Below are 23,892 nucleotides of genomic sequence, written 5' to 3' on the forward strand. Positions count from 1 at the left end.
AATTTTAAAACTGTTTTCCTATTTTGTAATTACTTATGGGCCCTGGACACCTCCGGTGCGGTGGTGCAAAGGGCCGACTTAGAAGATATCCATCCTGAGCGATGTTCAGCTATCGCTTTAACCTGTTACCAGGTTAGATTTCGGTGATGAACACCTGGATACCTGTTGTTGAAATAAAGAGAACTGCAGCTGCTGGCAGAAGTATCAGTCAGTAGCCTGCCGTGAAGTAAGAGGGAACTCTAGTATTTGTTGTTCTTTGTGAAGGGGTTCCGTGGGTTCGAGTGATTCGATTCGAGATGCACAATGTCACCCCTGGCTTCGAACGACGACCCACAGATGCTGTCCAATGTCACCGATGTCAACGTTTCGGCCACGGAATGCAGAACTGTAATCTTCGTCCGTCATGCGTCAAATGTGGTGAACAGCATTCCTCAACTGAGCGCAGACTTTCTAAAAAGCGGAATTGGAGCGCGCTGACAAAAATGAGACACGTAAGACACGATCAAATGTGCAAATTGTAGTGGTCAACATACTGCAAACTACCGTGGCTGTCCTAGCCACAAAAGCTACATAGAAAAGTTGTCCCGAATGCGTGCCGAGCGCAAAACCGCTTCTTTTTCCCCTGGCCCATAACGCTGTTCGTCAAGGTATTAAATTCTCTGAGCTGAACGTTTTGACCAAGGTTATTGAAACTGCGGGAATCTCGATTGACACACTGGAGGGCAATATACACATAATAGCGGCCTATTTTCCTGGAGCAAAACGTCGTTCGATTTGGACACAATTCCGTCGAGACCTCTGTACAATAACAAGAAGAGAAGAACCTTTTTTCGTTGTGGGTGATCTCAATGCATGCCACCGTCACTGGAACTGCTTGAAAGTCAACAGAGCAGGAGCAATACTATGCCAGTAAGCGGAAATTCGTAATTTTTTCATACATTTCCGAGACTTCTTCACTTTTCAACCGACTGGCCGTGGTCGTCCATCCACCCTGGACTTAGCTCTCTCCAACAACCTGTTCGACATGGCCAAACCGATCACCTTAAACAAACTGTCTTTGAATCACCTCCCAGTTATGTTCAATATTAGTGTCACCACCCCAATGACACTAGCAACGCAAAAATTTCGATGCGATGCACGAGCCGTTTCCAACGCGAGGTGAACTCTAAGCTGAACCTGTTGGACCCAGCAGTTGCGGCTCTAACTAGTGAAACCGAGATAGATGCTTCAATCGAGCTCATTTCGTCGACAGTTCGGGAGGCAGAATCTGCCTCGATCCCTGAAGTGCAGCAACGAACCTACGAAACAGCGGCAATTCCAGAGAGCACCCGAAGGTTGATAGCGCTACGAAATAAACGTCGGCGCCAATGGTACAGAAGAAGGGATCCCATCTATCGGAATATAGTCAGATCACTGAACCGCCGGATCCGAGAAGAGTGTGATCAAGCCAATTTTTGCAAATTTAAAGAAACGCTTAACGATGACCGTGACACACTCTGGAGAATCACCAAAGCTCTACGCAAATCTACTAAATACAGCCCACCATTGCGACAAGGAAAAAATATTATCGCATCATCCACGGAGAAAGCCCAACAACTGGTCATGAGTTTCGCACAGGCTCATCGCAACGAACTGGAAGATGATCCAGATACTGTCGCTGCAGTGTACGAGTCGATCATACACATTGACCAAACTCATGGTGATCATGGTCACCGGTGGTTGATTCATCCCAAGGAAGTCACACAAATTATTCGAAGACTCAAGTCCAAGAAATCTGAAGAATTTACCTCGGAAGGCCCATATTGTTCTAGCAAAATTCTTTTCCGCTTGGCTTCGTTTAGGCCAGCGGTTCTCAACCTTTTTCTTGAGGTACCTCCTATGTTTTATGCTTTAGATGAAAATAATCGAGGCTTTTAAGATATATGAAAGTGTACCTGAAAACTAACGAAATATTTGGCTCTCTATAAACTTTTCTAAAATTTTCATTTTCTTTGAAACTTCCTAATTTAGAAAAAGAATTCCTAGCTCTTTGAAGAGAGGGTTCCGAGCCTCTTGAAAAATAGCTTCTAAACCTCTTCAAGGGAGGCTTCCGAGCCTCTTGAAAGACCTTACGAGCCATTTTATGGAAAACTTCCGAGCCACTTGAAATGTGGCTTCTGAGTGTCTTGTAAGGACGCTTCTGAGCCTCTTGAAAATACGCATCCAAGCCTCTTTAAAATAGAATTCCTAGCATCTTGATGGGAGGTTTTCGAGCTCTTGAAAGGAGGCTTCCAAGCCTCTTGAAGAGTCTTCCGAGCCTATTGAATGGCGGCTTTTGAGCCCCTGAAAGGAGGCTCTGGAGTATTTTGAATAAACACTTTTGAGCCCTCCGAGCCTGTTTAATGGCGGCTTTTTAGCCACTTAAAAGTAGGCATTGGAGTATCTTGAATGGACGCTTCCAAGCCTCTTGAAAAAAAATTCCGAGCCTCTTAAAGGAAGGCTTCGAGCCTTTTGAAAGAAGTAGCTTTTTTCCGAGCTTCCGAGCTTTTTTAAGAGAGAGCTCCGAGCCTTTTGGATAAAAGGATGCTTCCAAGCCACTTCAAAAAAGGTCTCTGAGCCCCTGGAAAGAAGGCTTTTAAGCCACTAAAATGAGGCTTCTGAGAATATTGAAAGGACGCTTCTGAGGCTTTCGAAAGTACGGTTCCAAGCCTCTTGAAAGAAGAATTCCGAGCCTTTTAAAGAATGGCTTCCGAACCACTTGAAAGGAGCCTTCCGAGCCGTTTGAAAAGAGCTTTCCGAGCCGAGGAAAAGAAAAAAGGAAAGTTTAAATATGGAAGCCTAAAATAATACTTCCGGGCCTCTGTAAAGGAGGCTTCCAAGTCTCTTGAAAGTAAGCTTCCGAGCCTCTTAAAAGGAGGTTTTCGAGCCTGTTGAAAAGTGCCTTTTTTACTCTTCGGGTGTGTTAATGCGACCAGTTGTTCCGGGCATTCTTCCGGGCATCTTGGAAGGAGGCTTCCGAGAATCGTAGAAGAATGCTTCCAATTCTCTCGCAACCAAACAACTAAGCTTTTCGGGAAAAAATCCTCATTTTTCTCAATAGAGGCTTCTGAATCTGTAGACTCCAGATTTTAGTTAAGAATCATATTCTTAACATATTATTCAACATTCTGTTTTGATCAGGTAGATTGCAGAGAAGATTTTTCAAATTTGTTAATTCGAGGTTTTGCCCTTTTGATCTTTTGTCTCACAGCCCTTCATCTGTTGTACTGGTTGTAGAGGGCAGGATTAAATAGACCATGATTTACTGATCGCCATGCATATTATGTACAAGACAATGTTTTGAAATAAAAAAAAATACAAAATTATCAAAACTTTATCAATAAGTTTTAATTAAAATTGTAATTCATTCTCCATTATGCATTTTTGTCCGAGGTACCCTCTGGGCCCGGCGAAGGTACCCCAGGTTGAGAACCGCTGGTTTAGGTTATTTCCCGTCGAAATGGAAACACGCAGTAATTGTTGCAATTCCGAAATTCCGGTAAATAGGCACACATCTGATCGACACGAAGTTCCGAAGTGGAAGATAAAAACGAATGCCGGCAAATCGCAGGCTATTTTCTTCACTCGCAAGCGAAGCCCGCAAAAACTTCCGCAAAGCGAAATATCCGTTTGGGGTCTCCCAGTTCCATGGTCGGATGAGTTTCGATACCTATGACTATCAATGGACCAGAAGCTAACCTTCGCTACCCACATAGAGCACAGCCTGAGTAAATGTGACAAACTCATCAGAGTGCTCTATCCGCTCATAAACCGACGTTCACATTTGGACGTCAACTCCAAGATCCTGCTGTATAAGACTGTCTTCAAGCCATCTCTAACCTACGGCTTCCCAACATGGTATAGCTGTGCCGCTAGCTATAGCAATAAAATTCAAGTGAAGCAGAACTGGATATTGAAGATGATCCTGATTTTGGATGCATTCAATCCCATCAATTACGTCCACAGAATCGCAAAGCTAGAACGAATCGACAAATGGATCCAGCGTATACTCTCGAAATTTTGGATGGGATGCGCTACTTCCGCAAACCCGTTGCTACGGCGTCTGTCATAGTCTGTGATATTAGGGTATAGAATATTAGAATTTAAAATTTTCCTTTAGCTATCCCAACACTTTATGCTATTTCAAGTTTTTTTTTCAACTTTCTCCTTAAATCGCCAAAACTGTAGATTGAACCAGACCAGTAACTTTCAATATTATTTGAACTATATACTACCGTTCTACGCATAATTGTCCTATGTACGTATGACGGCAGTATAATTTTTTTTTGTGGTTTAAAATTCAGTTTATTTGTAGTTCATTTACAATTAAAAGATATTTACAGTTTTAAAAATTAACGTCCAAGTGGAAGACCAATGAGTTTACATCTATAGCATCGTTACTTAAATTAACAAAGTTGATGTAATTCGTTAACATTCGTAGAATCTCCACTCGTTTACGTTTGTTCACCCCTGCCAGAGTAGGTATCGCCAACTCTTCGTAAGAGAATCTTCTCCATCCATTCATAAGCCCTGCTATTCTCTGCTGTAGGACCGTCCAAGCCGGGCCGACACGAGGACAAGAGCAAAATTTGTGCTGGAGCGTTTCTTGTAAATGGTTCCCGCAATGGGTGCAGTTGTCGTCTGCTACTCGCTGCATTGTATGAAGCAGCTTCCGATGCTCGGTCTTTCCATTCACAAACAAGTAGAGTTGCGAACGGTGTATTGAAGACAGTTGTTTGTATCCAATGTTTTGCCACACGCGGGGCCAGTCGATCGTCGGACTATTTTGTTCCACTTTAGGCCGTTCTGTTTGCTGCACAAAATGCTGGTGGATTTGATCAGCGGAGGGGTTTTGTTGGATTTGGTGAGGGATTTGGGATAAGCATGATAGGGTTGTTTTGATGTCGGGATGATCTATTGAAATTGCAGGGCGAGGATTAACGTGGAGAAGAAAGGATCTATAGTAAGGAAGGGAGTTGATCTCTGTTCAAAGCCAGACTTTGAGGGCCGGGATGTGCAGATTTAAACCCCCGTGTTCCTGTTTCCGAGCCAATTGCATCATCGGCTTGCGGGCGACAGTTCCCCTAAACAGGAACGTACCCATCGTTGACGTTATCTTCGCTGTATGTAGATTCAGTGGAGGCAGCACCGATGAGAGGTACCATAATTTTGCTGTGCCGAAAGTGTTTAACATAATCACCTTCTGGTGTAACGTCAGAGTGCGAAAAGCGTGAAGCCACATTTGTTGGGAGAACTTCCCCACCATCGCATTCCAATTCAACGTCGTCATCAATCGTATCGAGTTCGCGAAGGTGATACCTAGAATTTTTACGACATTTACCGTTTGCAGCCACGGAATATCGATGATATTACCTTCGCAGTAGCCAACATTAATCGACATCGTTTTGCGCAAATTAAGTTTCGCGCCGGCTGCTGCACAGAAACGGTTAAAAATTTCACGGATCATTCCTATCCGTGCCTCTGTTGTGACGACGACGCTGATGTCGTCCGCATATGCCACAAGCAAATCATCCCCACACGCTTGCTCTAGTCTGCATATCAGTGGATGGAGATACAGTACAAAGAGATGCATCGACAACGGGTCCCCTTGCCGCACCGACCGAGCGATCTCGAACGATCGAGAGAGGTGCCCATTGATAAGCAGCCTGGATGTGGACCGACTGGCTATGCGCGCGAGAAGAGCGATGAGTTCCTCGTTGAACCCGAGCGACCGCATGGTGCCGAACAAGAACGAATGACGCACCCGATCGAAGGCGTTCTCCAGATCGAAACTGATGAGCTTACCGGTGCGACGGTGGTGACGGAGGCTGGCAATCCGGTCTTTGAGAGCGAGAGTAGCTTGAAAGATATTGCGTTCTGAGTTCGAACATTTCTGTCCGTCGCTCAGCACACGATGGGCTCGCATAACGCGCTCTAGCGGGATTTTGAGGATACGAGAAAGCAACTTGTAATCGCTGTTGAGCAGCGATATGGGCCGGTATGCTCGGGCCGTGTTATCACCTCCCTTTTTCTTCACCAGCACGATAATACCCTCCACGAAGGTATTGGGGAGATTGCCGGTGAGTGCTTCATTCAGCAGCAGGTTTAATTCGCGGTGAATTACGTCGAACATGCGGAGATAAAATACTCTTGGGATCCCGTCGGCACCGGGGGATCGTTTGGGTGCGCTTGCCCTGATGGCAGAGAGGATCTCTGCTGTTGTTATCTCCTCCATGCACGCTTCGTTCGACGGATCGCCCGGAGGGATAACGCGCTCGCATGCAAAATCGTTCCCGTCGTTGTTATTGTCGCCGTTTTCTGCTGCTTCTTCTGCATAGAGGCTCGAGAAGAAATCAAACAGCTTCATTTCTATCGCCTGAGGCTCGGCGACTAATTCGTCCTCTCCCGTCTGCAGCTGTGTAATTACGGTTTTCTTTCGTCGTCTTTCTCCCAGTTGGAAGATCGACATTGGTTCGCCGGCCAGATGCGTCTCGTTGATGCGCATAAACATGTGCGAGAAATTACGCTGCAGTGCCAACATTTCTCCTTTCAGCCGATTGATGGTGGTTATTAATTGTGGCTGCTGGTAGTAGCCGTCGTACGCTTGCCGTAATTGCGCATATAGATGCTGGTGCGCATCGTGAAATTCGTCAAAAGCAGATCGAGATTTCCACTTAAAAAACGACTTGATTTTAGGTTTAGCGTACGACAGCCACCAATCCATACACGTCCCATAGTTTCTGCGTTGTCGAGTCCAGTATTGCCACTTATACTGGAACTCGGCAACGTTTTCATCGGTAAGGAGATGCGGTCGAAGGGCCCAGAAACCGCGCCCCGGCTCATGTCCCAGCGGAGGGAGACATATTCTGACCGTAAGCGCTTTATGGTCTGTGAAGCAGCAGACGTGTGTAAAGGCGGATTGCAGTTTGTCGTGTAGTCCCCGGCTTACGTACATACTGTCGAGTCGAGACCGCGCGTTTCGATTGATGAACGTAAAGCCGGCATCGCGTGGGCGCAGCATCTCCCACGCATCGTGCAGCTGCAGCTGCTGTACGGAGGTCTTAAGGGATAGACTAGTATTCGGGCTGAACGAATCGCACGCACGGAGCACGCATTAAAATCGCCAGTGACGATGACGTTTCTAGTGTGGTGACGAAGATGGTACGCCAGCGTGCCATTGAAAAAGCCTTCTCTGGCCACTCGCTGCGCAGTGCCGGAGGGAGCGTAGACGTTGCAGATGGTTGTGTCGTGTATTCTTAGCGCCATGAGTCGGCTGTCCAGACTCTTCTCAAAGTGAGTGACCTGGATGTGCTTTTTCACCGCACCAGCTGTGCCTCTCCTCGTGTGGTTCGCATTCGCGAAAACGACAAAGCCAGGCAGAAATGCTGTTCGTTTTCGACTTCCTGCAGGCACACGATAACAAGACATAGGCTGCTGATAAAATTTCGAGACGCGTTCAGTTTTGTGGGGATGGTGATGGTTCCTATGTTTATTGATGCGAGGTTTTAGGACGTCATTTAACGATATTAGTTCTCGTCCCGCTCATCGTTACCGTCGTCGTATCGTTGCTTCTTGCCGGGCGGGCGACCTCGGCTTCGGCTACTCCTCGTAGATGTTGACGAGTCATCCGTCTCGTTGCCGGCTGTTCGGCTTTGCGATCGAATTGCGCTAATAGGTTTTCTAAAAACATCCACCAAGGCCACTTCAGCGCTCTGTGGGTTCTTCCGCATCGACGACGACGATGAGCTGCGCTCTTGTGGTGCTTGCAATAACGGGCTGGGGGACACCGTTCGCGCGGTGCTCGCAGCTAGCTGGCTTGCTGGTTGGTTGTTTGAGCCAAACGGTTCGTTCTGACTCGCCGGCTTCGGTAGCTCGGGAAAGGCCTCCAGCGAAGCTGGTGGTGGAGCGACGGAACATTGTTCCATCGGTTTAACGATCGGAGGTTTCGCACCGTTCATCTTCTTCGGCGGTTGTCGTGGCCCAGTTTGCTTCGTCACGTTCGCGTAGCTCTTTTGAACCAGCAGTTTCTTGTTCTGCACACAAGATATGCCAGTATGAGCCTGCTCTTTGCAGTGTTTGCAAGAGGCAACCTGGTCCTTGTAGTGAATGTATGCTTGTTGTCCATCGATTGTGACCCACGAGTCAATGTTTCGCTGAATCAGCATACGAGCCGACCATATACCGAGCGGGATGCCACCGAACTCGAAACCATCACCCCACGTTAATTCCCGCAACGAAATCACTTCCCCGAACGCACTGAAAATTCCACAATCTTCTCTTCGGAAACGTTTTCCGGCAGATCGTGCACTTTCACTTCCACACTTCCATCTTCCATAGTTATACGGAGCTTGTGCTTCTTCCCCGCAATATCCACCTCATGCTTTTCGTCGTGTTCGTCCACGATTTTTTGTGCGGGCGGCAGGTCTTTCACCTTGACGAACGCACATTGTTCACCGCGGTGGCACTGAAATCTCACTACATCGTCTTTCTGCAGTCCTAGAACTGTGCGGCAAAAGCCGTGCACCTTCTCGAAAGACGGCTTCACTGGAAAGCGCGAATAGTCTATTCGAAAGGTGTTTTCTCACCTCATCGCCAAACACTATACTGCCGGTGGACGCATAAGTGTCCCATGTGACTTTTTGTCAATTTTGAGATTATGTCGCCAAACATCCTAAATTAATAAACATTTTCAGAATATGAGATAAAAAAAAGCAGTTTGTTTTGAAAATTGTTGAAAAAATTTAGAGCCGGTTTGTCACATTTTGAAAAGTGGACGCATATTTGTCACATTTAAAAAAATGGACGCATGTTTGTGCCACTAAATCATTTCGATAATAAATAACGACAATCATAATAATATCAATTATATTCTGCATCGTAAGAACTTGATATATGTACGATTCAGAAGTTATTTATAAAGCACACTTGGGAAAGCTCATAAACCACACAACTTCAAAGGATAATGAGATAGATAGATAACGAGAAGTTTGTTAGAATCTACTTCTCATTCGAATGCTGAAAATGTGTAAAGTTAATATATTGGAGGATCTGAGGCTGAGGTTTATGCATAACCACTGTAATTTAAAATGTTCGTACTTAGGTCAGTCTTGTCTATCAATCATATAACAGTTAAGATCCGTGTGTTTTTTCTGCAACTAAACATTTTATTTGAGAAAAAAATCAAACTTAACCATAATACTATTCAGTTATTTCATTTGATGAATCGTCCGATGTAGTCGTTGTAGGAAGATCAACAAAAAACGATTTTTCTTCATCAGTTACGATAGGTAGAACAACCGCTAAAAGAGAATCCTTCCTGGTCTTATCAATGCCACGTGGTGACTTTTGCCACAGTACATTAGCTTCGATGGAGAAATTCGCACGTTCGCAAGTCAGAAGGGAGATAGAGCCGGCGCATGCTCCCTTCGATAGTGAGAAATTTGTGGCCCATATGCAAAAATATGTTCCCTTATAGCTTCTCGGGCACTGTTGTTCCTTTTGTATTTTCCACGTTTGTAAGCTCGTGGGCCGTCCTGTTGTTCCCCTTGAAGACTTCTGTAAATTAAATTTCTGAAATCATACACAAAATTAGAATATTACCAATTTAATTTGTAAAATGTATTTGTACCCGCAGTTTTCGCGAAATCCGAGCGTGTTCAAAACATTTTCCTGCATACCACCACGGGATCAGAATTTGAACTGGGAAGAGTATACGCTAGTCGTTTCGACAAATTCGCCTTCTTGTTATTGTCCCGTTGACGACGTCTTACTATCGGTTTAAGATGGGCGAACTGTTTTATTATGTTTCCTTGTCCGGCAATATCATGCTTCCAAAACTGTTCATAGAACCGTAATCTGTCGTCTCTCGAAAGTTTATTGTTGCATTCTTTGCGGCAACCACAGTTTTCCAGAATAATCAAATGGGATGATTGTCGTTTTTTGGCATTAGTTTCCTTTAGCAAATCCTTTTTAGTTTTCTTTTTGTATCGCTTTTGTTGCCCTTCTTCGTCGTCCGAATCATTAAAATCAGAATCGGTAATATTCCCTCCGGTCGCTTCAAGGCAGTTACTTACGGCGCTTGTTTCAGGTTTTGAAAAACTTGAAGCTGATGCGAAACATGATCTGTCGCCATCCAAACGAGAAATCGGACATTCGCCGCTTGTTTCAGCTGGCATGTCTGTATCGCCGATAGTATTTGTGTAAAGCGATTCGGATATGTTTCGTTCCAACTCGAAAAGAACGCCACTTCCAGGTGCTTCCTCCAAATCGAATCCAAGGAATTCTTCTTCGGAATCAGTTTCACCTGAACCGTACTGCTTTAAATAATGCAAAGCCATTTTAAAACTTCACTTTACTTAGTTTAAATATCACCTCCGTTTTGCGCACTACAATAAAAACATAAACACGCGAAATGTCAGACGCAACAACAAACACTGTACCTCAGTGGGACTGTTATGCGTCCATATTCCGAAATATCAGAGAAATTCGCCGCATAAGCGTCCCAGTACATATTTTGATCGAATAAATATTGGAATATTCAAAACTTTGGGGAAATTTTTTTCGGGCTGCATAGAAAATAGTACTAATTTATCAATAGTTGTGACTTGAACTGTTTTTGAAGCATGAATAGTAAGATAAATGCGAAACAAAATTTTGAACTTCAAATCCGTTTTTCATCATTCCCCAATTTGTAACATGGGACACTTATGCGTCCACCGGCAGTATAGCGCGCGACGCGGCACGGACAGATGAAAGATAAACCACTGGAATAAATCGCTTGACTTTTGGAGAGCGTAATCGAAAACACGTTTGCTCGTCTCAGAAGTTGAGCGGAAACTAGTATAATAGCTGTTGAAAGGAATTCCATAACTCAGCTCAAAACTGTTATTGTAACCGAATAATGTTAAAACAAAAAAATAAACTAAACTAAACTAAAAATTCACAAGCCTCGTTTTACTTTCCGATGTTGTCTCTTTGAAGGTTGAACAGCCAATCATGCCTGTTTCTATTTTAATTACAGGATCTACCGATGGGTAGATTACCACTTTTCCCTGCGTGATGTCAAAGAAGTGTCACGCTGCGATGAACTGTTGGTTTTCAGTGGCGATCAATTGGTTATGCTGGTGCTGGAGTTTGCTAAGTACCCGGAACGTTCGGTAAATAATATTTACATGCTCAACGATCAATTCAAATTGATAAAAACTCAGGAGATGTATTTTCTGTTCGATCGTTTACCACATTACAAAGTAGATAACCAATTTTACATAATGCGTTGCCTGGCTTTAGGTAGGAAAAAGTTTTTTTTTTCAAAATTTCGTTTGTAATCTGACATTCATTATCACCGCTCCAGACTCGTGCTTTTTATACCGATGGAATGGCGAGAGCCTTTTCCGTCGCGTCAGTAAAATAGGGTTGGATCCAAGGAACATTGATATTATGACGTCCGATTACGACATGGCAGTAATGTCCCACGGCAGAACTCTATACTTCTATAACAACCAGCCTTTGCTGAAGATTGCTGCTTCGTATGTGGTCATTGGCAAACGCGGAACTGCGATCGATACTCCATTTCCACTAGACCCCAAAGTGGGCAACTTGTTTCTTTATAAGGAGGAAACCACGGGAAAGTTGTACCTCTGTATCTTGTACAACTCCGGTCCCAAGATGTTGGACATGGTCGAAATGCAGCTGAATAAAGCAAGAAGCATGCCCAGCGCAGGTAATATTCTAGTCGCCATTAATTATGTCAATTAGGCTCTGAGATTATAATTAAATTTTATTATATTTTCAGGTGAACAATCGAACTTTAACGCACTGAAGACATGTCTTTTCCACATCAAGGATTTGGTGAACATTCGCAAAAAGTGGATTGACTTATTAAAGTATCAACTGAGCAAAACAGTACGCACATGTAAATCAAAAGGGCAACTTTTGTCAGCATCCCAAGTGTTTCTGGCCGAATCAAACAAGGTGGATCAAATAGAAGTTGGAGGAATTATTGAAACATCTCCGCAGGGTTTGTTAACTGATTGGAGCACCTCAAAAAGCAGCTTGGCAGCTTTGCATGCACAGTCGCAAGATTTGTTCTATTTGAATCGGATGAACACGGTACAGTCAAATATGAAAATTCAAGGAAACCTACGAACCAAATCAACCCGAATGAAACATGTTAAGGTTCATAATCAGCAAAGAGGACCCGTTCATGTACGTCCTAGAAGGGACTTACAGTCTTCAAAGGTTATCACATCGGCTATTGTCAACGCTAGAGAAGTATTGTACAGTGGACCAATGTTTGCATGTATGTAAATTAATATTTATTAAGGAGAATTTTCAATTGAAGTTCTTGTAATTTCAAATTCCTATCTTTTTTAGATACGATGAGTCGTTCCAATATAAATTACGTCTCGTCTCCTGTGCATATTGGTAACCTTTATACGACAAGAGTTCATGTTAGTACGAATGCAATTAACCGGATTCAGATAGATCATATGTTGTACAACGCAACCGATAAGTTTGTGGAACAAGGACACAAAGTATTCAGCGCGATGGATCTGACCGCCTTCAAAGTCTACTCAGTGAATGGAGTCAAAGCTGCTCCGAGATTCTCCAGTTTGCGGAAATTTGTCGTTTCAACAGGGGCTGGCGTTCCTGTCAAATTGTCTGGAACGCGGGGCGTCACGAATCTGATCGTAAGCGGAACATTCAACAATGTGCTGTTATCGGATTTGCTAAATCAACTGTACTATGTCGACAAGAAACAAATTATCAATGGTGAGTTCAATCAAAGGTTATTACCCATTCTTCGGATATTGACTACCCGACATGGACATTAATTACAATGCTTGGAAAAATAGGCATAGGCAAAGCACGTGCATATTTTTATACGATCCTTCGTGGCTTTGGCTTCTTTTACCCCTCTACATTCTTCCAGGTCTCATCGGTGGTCCATTGTTTCCTTTGGGTGCCCAGTTTGCCCAGATTATTCTTGCCGGATGAAGGCATTCTTCGGTCCATTGATCTTTTACGCTGCTAACTTCTGGAATATCTCCATTAACGAAACATCTTTCCAATTTGTCATCTTTTGATCGGCGTGAGCGATAACGTCGTCCAACACTCCTCTTCCCAACGAATCCGCGCAATGCGCAGGCGTATTTTGCCGATGAGAAGGTGATGATCAGACGCGATACCATATATTCCGTACATCAGGAAGGCTTCGTTCCCATTTTCGGCTGACGCAGATGTGGTCGATTTGAACGAAGTCTTATTTGTGACCGGGCGATGAGGAAAGAGCGATTCCGGATCGCCATGTCGTTGTTTCCACAGACCTCTGCGAACAGCTCTCCGAACATACAATACTATGTGCTCGGAAGTTTCGTCGTCCCCTGGACAATCTGGGCAGACGGGAGTCCGTATGAGGGTGGTTCAAAAATCGGTTTTGCCCCACAGCGCATATCTGATTCTTTATCATGTTCTGAGTGTCCTCTCCGTTAACACGATCAAGTCATAACATTGAGCCGAAGTGGCCCGGACATCCAGGACATAGGAATTGATTCCGCCCGCATTTTGTTAGTAAATTTGAAGGTTATTTTTGCGGAAATCAGTCGAGGAAGATTCTACATTGCGCTCACGGTGAGTGTTTTGAGACGAGAGATCCACATGAACAGTGAACATTAGGTATTGAGGTGGTCTTGTTCCTGCGCTAGACGATTGAGCTAATCCTCTGGAAATTGGAACATTATTAGGCGAAGCAGCTGTCCACACTTGCCAAACATTGGAGTGCGGAAGACTCCGTCTCCCAACACGGACGCAGGACCGGGACGACTGCTGTACGCTAGCGGGAATGGCTCGACTGCTATGAAAGGAACATGGGCTTCCTCAGGGCAGGTGGTAGATGTGCGTCCCGTTGTCGTTGTTGTGCTGGAACGCAAGATGTTTGGGCAGGTTCACTGTAATTCAAAATTGGAAAGAGTTGGATCGTTACCTCCGAAGTTTTCATCATAGAGTTGATAGCATGCGCCATGGACCTACGCTTACGAAACTCAAACTGATTGTTTGACCTTTGTTACCTTCGAAGTACGAGTTCAGTCTGTTGGTGATTATCCTCTCATGCAACATCCCAATTGTGTCAAGTAGATAGATTTGTTGCTTCGCAAGCTTTTGTAATAGCACCAGTTCCTATCTTCCACCTATCTGGAAAACTACACTCGCCTCCGCCTTGGAGCATTGTTCGTAACTATGGATTTAGCCACCACAATCAACACTCTTTCGTCACAAATGCTACTTCGGCCAAGCTCGCGCTTTATGGTGTTGAACGCCACTGTACTTGTGGCATGGGATGGGAAGAATGCCTCAATAAGCTTCAATATTACCAGGTACCTGTTCGTAGCTTTGCTTTTTAATGCGTTTATTTACCTTCACCTCAGTGCAAACTCTTTGTATCCTTCGCCTAGCCCTAATGCAAGTTGACCAAGAGTCTGCAATCGCTGCACTCCACCCGTACGCCGGAGGTCTACCGTTCCTTGGTATGGCCTTTGAGCACATAGGGAGATGTCCTCTCTATTGCACCAAATACAGCTTCGCTGGGCTTCCGGCTAGTGCTCGGATTGTGCGAATGGTGGTGAAACGGAATATCGAAATCTGTGCTGTACTCCGGACAGATACACACATGTAAGTACTGTAGCGAGTTTGTACACAATGGCATCACATGTGTACTAAACAAGAAGCTACTGGTTAGAAATCCTACGCCAATGTGGCAAAGGAAACCATAAGAAATACTCCTGCACCAAAACCCGGTGCGGCACACAAGCCTAATCCCTCGTTCGCGAAGCTGTTCGTTGCGAAACCGGAGGAAACAAGTAAACAGCTACCATGTGCAAAGAAAGAAAGACCAATTGATTCGCTGTTTGCTAGCTCGAAGCCAGTCGCAGGCCTGGTAGCGAGTCACTTTTTAGTGGCTTGGTCACTATTTTGAGTCTACCGTGAAGTACCCTAATTTCGCACACTTAAGATCTGACAAAGTTAAAACGTTCATTAAAAAACATGTAGTGGCCATTTGGAAACATTTGCTACTGCATCACGTAGTAGAAGGATTCTAGGTCCCAAAAAAATGTTACTTGCAAATTTTGCTGCTATTAAAAAAAAAATTGGAGTATGAATCCGAGACCGTTGTATGCTCCTTATTTCGCGCAAGAAAATAGGATAGTTCCTAATTTCGCGCAAAAGTGTTCCCAACTTCGCTCATGTTTGGAATTGAATATCGTTATTGGTTTGATGAAATATAATCAATTAACCAATAGAAGCATGCATCCATTGTTCAAAATATGCAGATAACGGTATCAGACAGCCGTCAGTGACCCATTCTTTAGTCGAAATGGTATGTGCCTATATTTCGACCCTGGAGCTTTGCTTAGATTTAACTTTATGCATTTTAGTTGACACAAGTCATAATTCCTAAAATATCGTTTGCTTCTGAAATATAAACCATATTTTAAGAAAAAAAGGCATCGTATGAGCAATGTTTAGCTGGTGTATAAAAAAAGTTTAAATTTTCGAGACGTCATGAAAGAAAGTCTTAAATTCCGCTATCTCTTACATAGGACATCTTCAAATATGTGTTTTATTCAAGACATCTTCAATATTATATACATTATCAAAAAAGCTGCCGTAGTTTTATCTTAAGTTTAGCATCATTTTACACATCGCACATTTTAGCATCATTTTACACATCGGATTTGGTAGCTATTGCAGGCACTGATCTATAAGATTTTTCATGTCAACATTAGTCGATGTCGGTGGTTATCCGCCTGAAAATTAGATAAAAAGCGTATGGGAATGAACTTTTCGGGTTCTATTCAGTGTAAAACTCTCTCCTGTGTATTATATTGCTTTTGTTTCATTAGAATGTTGCAAATGAAACTACGCAACAACAATAAACGAAATTAGGCACCATAATTACTCTCATATACCTAATTTCGCTCACAAATCAAAAGTCTAAATAAACACAAAATACATAAAATTTTACACTTTTCAATAGTAATGACGAATAAACATATCCAACAGAGCATAATGGATACAAATATTTCCAAAAAGTAGCCAGTTTTGTACAGTAAAATCATTTGTTTAATTGGGTCATGTTCTTCGTCGCTGTGCTAAGCACAAGCAAATATGGCGGTCGATGGGTGGATCAAATTGAAATAATTTTATTTGGTGTACTAAACCAAGTTTGTTTTTCAAATTTTTTCGTGAAAAGCATACAACAACAATGATATTTTGTAATCCTCCAGATTTTTCAATTTTGACTGGTACCTAAAAATTTAAAAAAATAAATGATTGTATAATGCGCGAAGTTAGGGCGCGCGTGAAATTAGGGCACATCACGGTAGTCACTAAAAAGTCACTATTTGCATCCAAAAGTCACTAAAGTCACTATTTTTCGGAAAATGGTCACTAAAGTCACTATTTTTGCATCACCTGTTGAAAAAAAAGTTCAAAATAAAAATCATTTGTACCTACTTTTATTATCAACCGAATCGAAAGTAAATTTTTATACAAAATGATCATGTTTGAGGATCACAATCTCGAGTGATCAGATTGAGGACTTTTTTGGTATCCCAAATTACGATTGTTTTTTGTATGCATGTTTCCTGAACGTTTTAGTTTGGAATAATTGTAAAGCCACCTCTTCTATATTAAGCTCCATACAAGTAAAGTGGCTTTATAATGATTTCTAATATTATAGTTTGCAACTAGGGGGAATGACGGCTTTGGCAGGTTTTGTTCTATTATTGGCAGGGGGGTTTTTTATGACTGATTAGGCTCAAATTTGGCTTAAACATTCTTTGCATATCAAAGAATATTGTGGCCAAATTTCATAAAATTTGGTCGACAAAAACCCCCCTGCCAATAATAGAACAAAACCTGCCAAAGCCGTCTTTCCCCCTATATTTTATCAGACGTGGCTTTTCAATAAACATACATACAAAAAACAATCCATAATTAAAAAATAAGGTTATTTTAGGCTGGGATGCCAATAATGTCCTCAATCGCTAGAAATTGAGACTTTGATCCTCAAGCATGACCATTTTGTATGAAAATCAGCGAATGTTTTATAATTATTTCCTGGGGTGTATTGTGAAAATCGTCAGGTTACTTTCGATTCAGGTCGACTAGGGTGTTGTACTTCACTAATGGAATTTGTTAAAATGCGAATTGCAGACTTTCAGTACAGAGCACATAATTGAGTATTATAGAAACCTGCTACCGATAAGCGTAAATATCTTCATGTGACTAAGATAGTGAACACAGCTATAGCTGCATCCCATTAATCATTTTTGAGTTTACCTACACTGCTAAAAAAGTTTACACACAAAAGACTTTGAAGTATGCTTTTTTGACTTTAAAGTATTCAATTATAACTTCAAAGTACGCTCTTTCGTGGGAGAATGGGACTACATACAAAAAGGAATGAATATTATGCACAATTATGACTATCTTTTATTCACAAATGATTAAAATTTAGGCATAAAAACAGAAAAAGTGTGTAAAACTTATCCTTTTTATGCATCAAATTTTACTCCTTTTGTGGGTAGTCCCATTCTCCCACAAAAGAGTGTATTTCTGCCCAAAAGAGCATACTTTCAGCTGTGCGTGTAAGGAATAGTGTTCATTTCTAATATACTTCCCTACTTCTATATATTATAAAAAAAATTACAAAAATCTCAATTATATTGATAATATCCACATTTCTAAAAATGGTGATATTTGGTTGTTTGAGGCAAAACACCTTCTAGCTGGCAGATTCGCTTCCTCAAATCAGCATTCTGGTATAGGCCATGCATGGAGACGCGTAGTACATTGTCAACTTCTTCACCTACTTCTCTTGTTATTGGAAAAATCTACCTGTTGCTGGAAAAATCGTATTTTAAAATCATTTGTATGAAAACAATTTTACATGGTGGGTGGGGGGATCGAAAAATTGCTTACGTAATATGTTTACGACCCCATTAGATCATTCTTTGCCATTGTTTTACAGTTTCACGGAAAACATTATTAGCACAATGCTGTAGAACTTGCTTCAAATCGTTGCTTAAATTTTAAACTTGTAACTCATTACCTGTGACGCCGGGTATATACATTTTTGTAGTGTGACTAAATATGATTTATCATGGTTACATTGCTAGCTTCTGGCTGAACCAACAAATACCTTCCCCAATATCCAACTCCGTGGTTGCTAAGTCGCTGGTCTCTTACTAAGTTCCATCCTTTTCCTGGTTACCATGAAAATAAGCGTATCCTATAATATAACGTTCTAGATAAGGATTAAGGATAAACATGAGGATCACAACATAGTTTTTAGTCTACGAATTACACCGTAGCAATGCAAATGCAACTTGTAGCTCGCTATCTGGTTATAAACTTCATACACTTTTTCTGCAACTGAAAGTCACTATTTGGTCACTTTTTTAGTCATCGTTGGTCACTAAGTCACTATTTTGAATGGCATTCATCGCTACCAGCCCTGCTGTCGGTCCGAGCGTCACTGACACAACGACCAATGTGCACAAGCTGACGAAAACGATCCTGGATGAGCAGAGCAGCAGCCTCATGCCTCCACCGGCTTCTACGTAGACTACGGTGAGCCGAATGACTACATGTCAAGCTAGCGATGGTAACGAAACCGACAACTCATCGGCTCCGATGAGCAGTAAACGCCGAGGTGGTCGTCCACCGGGCAAGAAGCTACGACAAAATTACGGAGGCGACACGAGGGAGGAGGTGGATGCTCTAATGTAATGGCTCTCAACAGTTACAACATCGCCTCAATAAATATCAACACTATCACGAATCCGACAAAACTAAATGTCCTCCGAACTTTCCTCCGTATGTTGGGGATTGATATTGCCCTTTTCCAGGAAGTAGGCAATGAGCAGCTTGTCCTACCTGGCTACAATGTCGTCTGCAACGTGGAGAACGGCTATAGCGCTGAAAAGACACATACAGTTTTTTGAGCCCCGTGCATTTGAAATGGGGCCGGGATTTTGATTTTCCGTTTCCAAATCCCGAAAATATATTTTAAAATCCGCGGACCAAATTCCCGAGGTGTGAGGCTACCTTAATGCTAGGAGTTTCTTCTGAAATTCCTACACCGACAAAAATCCAATCATATCCATTATGTGTGGCATACATAAATTTTGACTATAGCAGTTCCCTCATAACGGCTATGTGAATTCGCATAGCATATATGTGGAAACACACATAACCGTTATTAACTAATAACCTTTATGTGGATTCTCCTATAGCGGGTGATTATTAACGCACATATAAAATTTATTTGTGAGATTTTTGCCTTTATTGGATTGATTGGATGTGTAGATTTTTTATCAGTGTAGTCTTTCAATAGTCCAACATGGAAAACTTAACTTCAGGAATTTACTTGTAGTTTCCTTCAGAAATTCCCCCGCAAGTTTCATCCTTACATGTTCCTTGAGGAATTCCTCCGGAAGTTCCTTGAGGAATAACTCCGTAAGTACCTTGAGGGATTCCTACATGATTTCCTCCCGAAGTTCCTTCCTCCAATTTCTGTGTTAGCTTCCGGTGAAACTCGTGAAGGAACTTCCGAGGAATTTTTGGATGATTTTACGGAGGATTTATTTGAAAAACTTCCGGTAGAACTCCTCCACTTCCAGAGGAATTCCTCAAGGAACTTCAGGAAGAATCCCACAAGAAACTTCCGGAGGAGTTTTTAAAGGAACTTCCGCAGGAATAGATCAAGGAGCTTCCTGGGGAATTCCTCAAGGAACTTCCGGAAGAATTCTTAAAGGAACTTCCGGAGGAATGCCTCAAGGAACTTCCGGAAAAAATCCTCAAGGAAATTCCATAGGAATTCCTCAAAGAACTTCCAGAGGAATTCCTCAAGAATCAATTGCTCCGAGGGCATTTATGTACGATGAAATCGCATTCAAAGATATTCCTAGAAGAATTTCCAGAAGAATTAATTTCCAAGGAATCCTTTTGAAAAAAATATGGTGGATGCCTGAAAGATATCGACAATGAATGCTTACAAGAATTCAAGAAAAAAATCCTGGAAGAATTACTGAAGTAATTTCTAGCAGAATTCTAGAAGAAAATTCTGAAACGCACGAAAGAGTTTTTGGAAGAACTTCAAAAGAAATTCTGGATATTATTTAAGAAAGAATTCTATTCGTTATTCCTCAAATATACTTCTCTGTCAATTCTTAGCGGATTTAGTGAACGGGTTTCAAGAGCTATTCCCAAACTAATTCCATCCAGTGACCTAATTTAGGATCTGTAAGGAAAACCCTGAGTAAACTTCTGAATAACTTTTAAAAACTGAATCAAGACAACAGTACCGGATTAACTTCATTTAAAACTACAATAACAAATATTGTCGGCGTAGCACCAACTTAGAATTCGGAAGTCGGGACTTCCGAACCGAACTTTATTCCAAAGTTTTATCTGTCAAACTAATTGATACGTTGTTTAGCGCATCTTTAGATGATTCCAGCACACTACTTCTGAAGTTGGGAAGTTGCCTGTATCTGGAGAAAAATCCAACTTCGGTATACAAAGCGTTCTAACTTGGTTCCGGATAGACAATATAACAAAATTCCCGATAAAAAAAAGGAATTTCAACGCGCATTTTATTCAAACAAACGGACAGTTTGGGTTTTTCCCTTTTGCTTGTTTATTCCGCTTGAAAGATCTCCATCCTGAGCATTGCCCGGATATCGCTTTAACCTGTTGCCAGGTTAGATTTCGGTCGACTTCTTTTATTTCTTTATTGAGGATTCGCCGCCATGAGCCTCTGGGTCTGCCTCTGCTGCGATTTCCCGCTGGGTTCCAGTCGAATGCTTGTTTACAGATTTCGTTTCCGCCCCTACGTAGAGTGTGGCCGACCCAGCCCCACTTCCGATCCCGAATGTCTGTTGCTATCGGCCTCTGCTGACAACGACGATGGAGCTCGTTGTTTGAGATCCAGTTGTGAGGCCACCAGGCCCGAATTATATACCGCAGGCATCTGTTAATAAACACCTGCAGTCGTTGAGTGTTCTCCACTGATACACACCATGTTTCGCTAGCGTATAACAGCACAGATTTCACGTTAGAGTTGAAAATTCGTATTTTGGTGCGTTCACTTATCTGCCTGTTTTCCAGATATTTCTTAAACTTGCAAAGGCAGCCCTTGCTTTCTTGATCCGTGCGCCTATGTCGATCTTGGTACTGCCGTCTGACGCCATTTGGCTACCAAGATATTGGAAGCTTTCAACATTCTCCACTGGTTGCCCAGCTACTGTGTAACTGGAAGGAGTCACCGTGTTTACATCCAACGATTTGGTTTTGTTGACGTTGATGACTAAACCTGCCGAGGGGGAGCGCTCGGCAAGGTCGTTGAGCTTACTCTGCATATCAGAGCGCCGTTGCGCGAGGAGTGCAACGTCATCAGCCAATTCGAAGTCGTTTAGGTGCTCCATGGTTATAGGCTGCCATAACAGCCCGCGGTTTGGTTCACGGTCAATCGCATCTACCCGAATCTCATCGATTACGATGGGGAACAGTGACTGTTGCCGTGGGTAATTCCGACGGGCCTGAAAGGGTTAATAGCGTGAACGCGCATGATGAGCGATGTAGCGAACGCGTTCCGTTTTGTTGTTGCTCAATGTTGGCACACATACATGAGGGAGCTAATTGAAGCAAAAGCGGTAGAAAAAGGAACGGCCATAACAGATTTGTTGATGGTTCTGTACAGAAGGAATGAAGAAAGATGGTTTTCTTTCTAGCGGAATGAAATGTGTGTATGATAGTATAATTGTGAAAGATTGAATGTGAGAATTTGTTGAGTATTGTGAATATTGTAGTGTAGTGTAGATGATGTATTCATTGTGTTATTTGTAGATCATTGCTGTAACGAAGTCTTTGTATTGAAGTCCCTGTTTCGTCATCGTCTTGCATAGATCATATTACCGTTACTTACCGTGAGTTTGTTCCTTGGTAGTTTGTAAATTTGTTTATAATTAAAATTAATTGTTAATATAGAATCGTCCGCTAGCCTGCAGAGTTAGAGAGCAGAAAGAGGCTAGTTGCTGTGGGAGAAAACTAGATTGTATGTTTATTGTATTGTTTATATGTTTAATTATTAATGTAAAATATACTTTTAGTTGAGTTCGTTCACCAACCCACTTGAGATCGTTTTCTTGCACCCGGAGGGTGTAACATAGCTCAAAATCTACTACCATGTCCTACAAATACTCGTGCTGTGATGAAGGAGAGGATTTCGATGCTAACGTCCAGTCGAGAAAGGTACCACTTTGAGTGCGTAGGCGTCGATGAAAGCGTCGCCGAGGTAGTCTGGTTCTGTGCGACCCGTCTGGGAGAAGATCGATCCATCCGAGCCTCGTTGGGATCCCCAGGCAGCACAGCCATCTCTCCAGTGGTTTTCAAACATTCTGGCCGGTATGAAGGTAGTAAGACGGAGATTGGTAAGTCGGGAAAGATGAAGTTGACGAAAGGACATATGACGAGGGAAATAGCGCAGGACAATGATATAGAAGACGTCGATGACGTTGAAGATTCGACAGAAATAGGAGATCAGGGACAGGCAGAGATAGGCAAGAAGCGCATAAGCGGAAGCGAGGATGATCACTATGATTTGTTGCATGCGTTGTCGGACATGATCGGTCGGTATTGTAACCGCGTGAAACGTGCCGAGTCTGTTCCGGTCAAGAATACCAGTCGCGTTCGTGGGTGCTTAAAGAAAGGTGTTAGTGTTCCGTCGGCGGAGTCGACGCGGACCCGCGTTTTGAGAGAACTCAGAGAACTCGAAGAGTGGAACCGACTGGAGGAACTCGAAGAGGAGAATCAGCGAAGGATCTTGGAGCTAGAGCGGAAGAGAATTGCCCGCCGGAAGAAGATGTTAGAGAGAAGATCAGCTCTGAAGATAATCATCGATCTGGACGGGAGCGATGGGGATTTCGTGCTCGACGCTGACGATTTTCCGGAATTAGGAGATGGCGCGAAGGCTGATGTGGCAGAAGATGAACTGGAAGATCTGTTTCCGAGAAAGCTTCGGAGCAACGTGAAGCCATTGAATCCACGTAGAGCAGAGGTAAAGCGGGGTACGGACAGATGTTATGCTGGAATACCCGAGGTCACACTTCCCCGGCCATCGTTCGAAAGGGAAGTTATTGCTCACTCTTCGGATGATGAGTTCGATGTCGCTCCGGAGAGAGTCTCTACAAAAGGGAAAGCGGCGGAGACAGGACCATCGCGTCTACAGATTGCGTCGAGGCAGGTGTTTCCGAGAAATTTGCCCAAGTTCAACGGTGCCGCCGAGGAGTGGCCAATTTTCATCAGCGCGTACGAGCAGGCGAACAAGTCATGTGGCTTCACCAATGCTGAGAATTTGGTGCGACTGCAAGAGGCTTTGACCGGCAGAGCTTTGGATACGGTTCGAAATCGTCTTATATTGCCAGAGAACGTTCCGCTGATAGTTGAGAAGTTGCGGAGGAGATTCGGGAATCCAGAAATCTTGTCGACAAGGCTGGCAAACCGGATCCAAGAATTAGAAGGACCCAACGCGGAGAGCTTGGAGTCTGTAATAGAGTTCGGAAGCGCAGTAGAAGAGTTTACGCAACACCTTAAAGCAGCAGGACTGGCTGACCATCTGAAGAACCCGATTCTGATGCAGAATTTAGTTCAGAAGCTGCCTTCGTACTATGCTATGGAGTGGGTAGAATACAAGCGACGCGCCCGGTCGGTCGATTTGGAAACATTCGGAGCTTTTATGGAAAGTCTCGTCGAAAAGGCTCTGGAAGCAACCTTCGAGAAGGTGGAAGCAAACGAGAAGAACAAGAAACG

The 23,892-nt window shown here is 43.0% G+C and overlaps 1 protein-coding gene across 1 annotated transcript in view; it reads left to right on the forward strand.

The window, feature by feature from the left end:
* LOC134205243 (uncharacterized) overlaps positions 1-23,892 on the forward strand; it is a 35,953-nt gene that overhangs the window by 1,623 nt on the left and 10,438 nt on the right. Inside the window, exons 5-8 of the mRNA XM_062680324.1 lie at positions 11,039-11,304; positions 11,369-11,737; positions 11,810-12,316; positions 12,391-12,789. Of these exons, the coding sequence (XP_062536308.1) occupies positions 11,039-11,304; positions 11,369-11,737; positions 11,810-12,316; positions 12,391-12,789 (1,541 nt within the window). The remainder of the gene's footprint in view (positions 1-11,038; positions 11,305-11,368; positions 11,738-11,809; positions 12,317-12,390; positions 12,790-23,892) is intronic.

This window comes from Armigeres subalbatus, chromosome 1 (genome assembly GCF_024139115.2).
Source record: "Armigeres subalbatus isolate Guangzhou_Male chromosome 1, GZ_Asu_2, whole genome shotgun sequence".
NCBI classification, from domain to species: Eukaryota; Metazoa; Arthropoda; class Insecta; order Diptera; family Culicidae; genus Armigeres; species Armigeres subalbatus.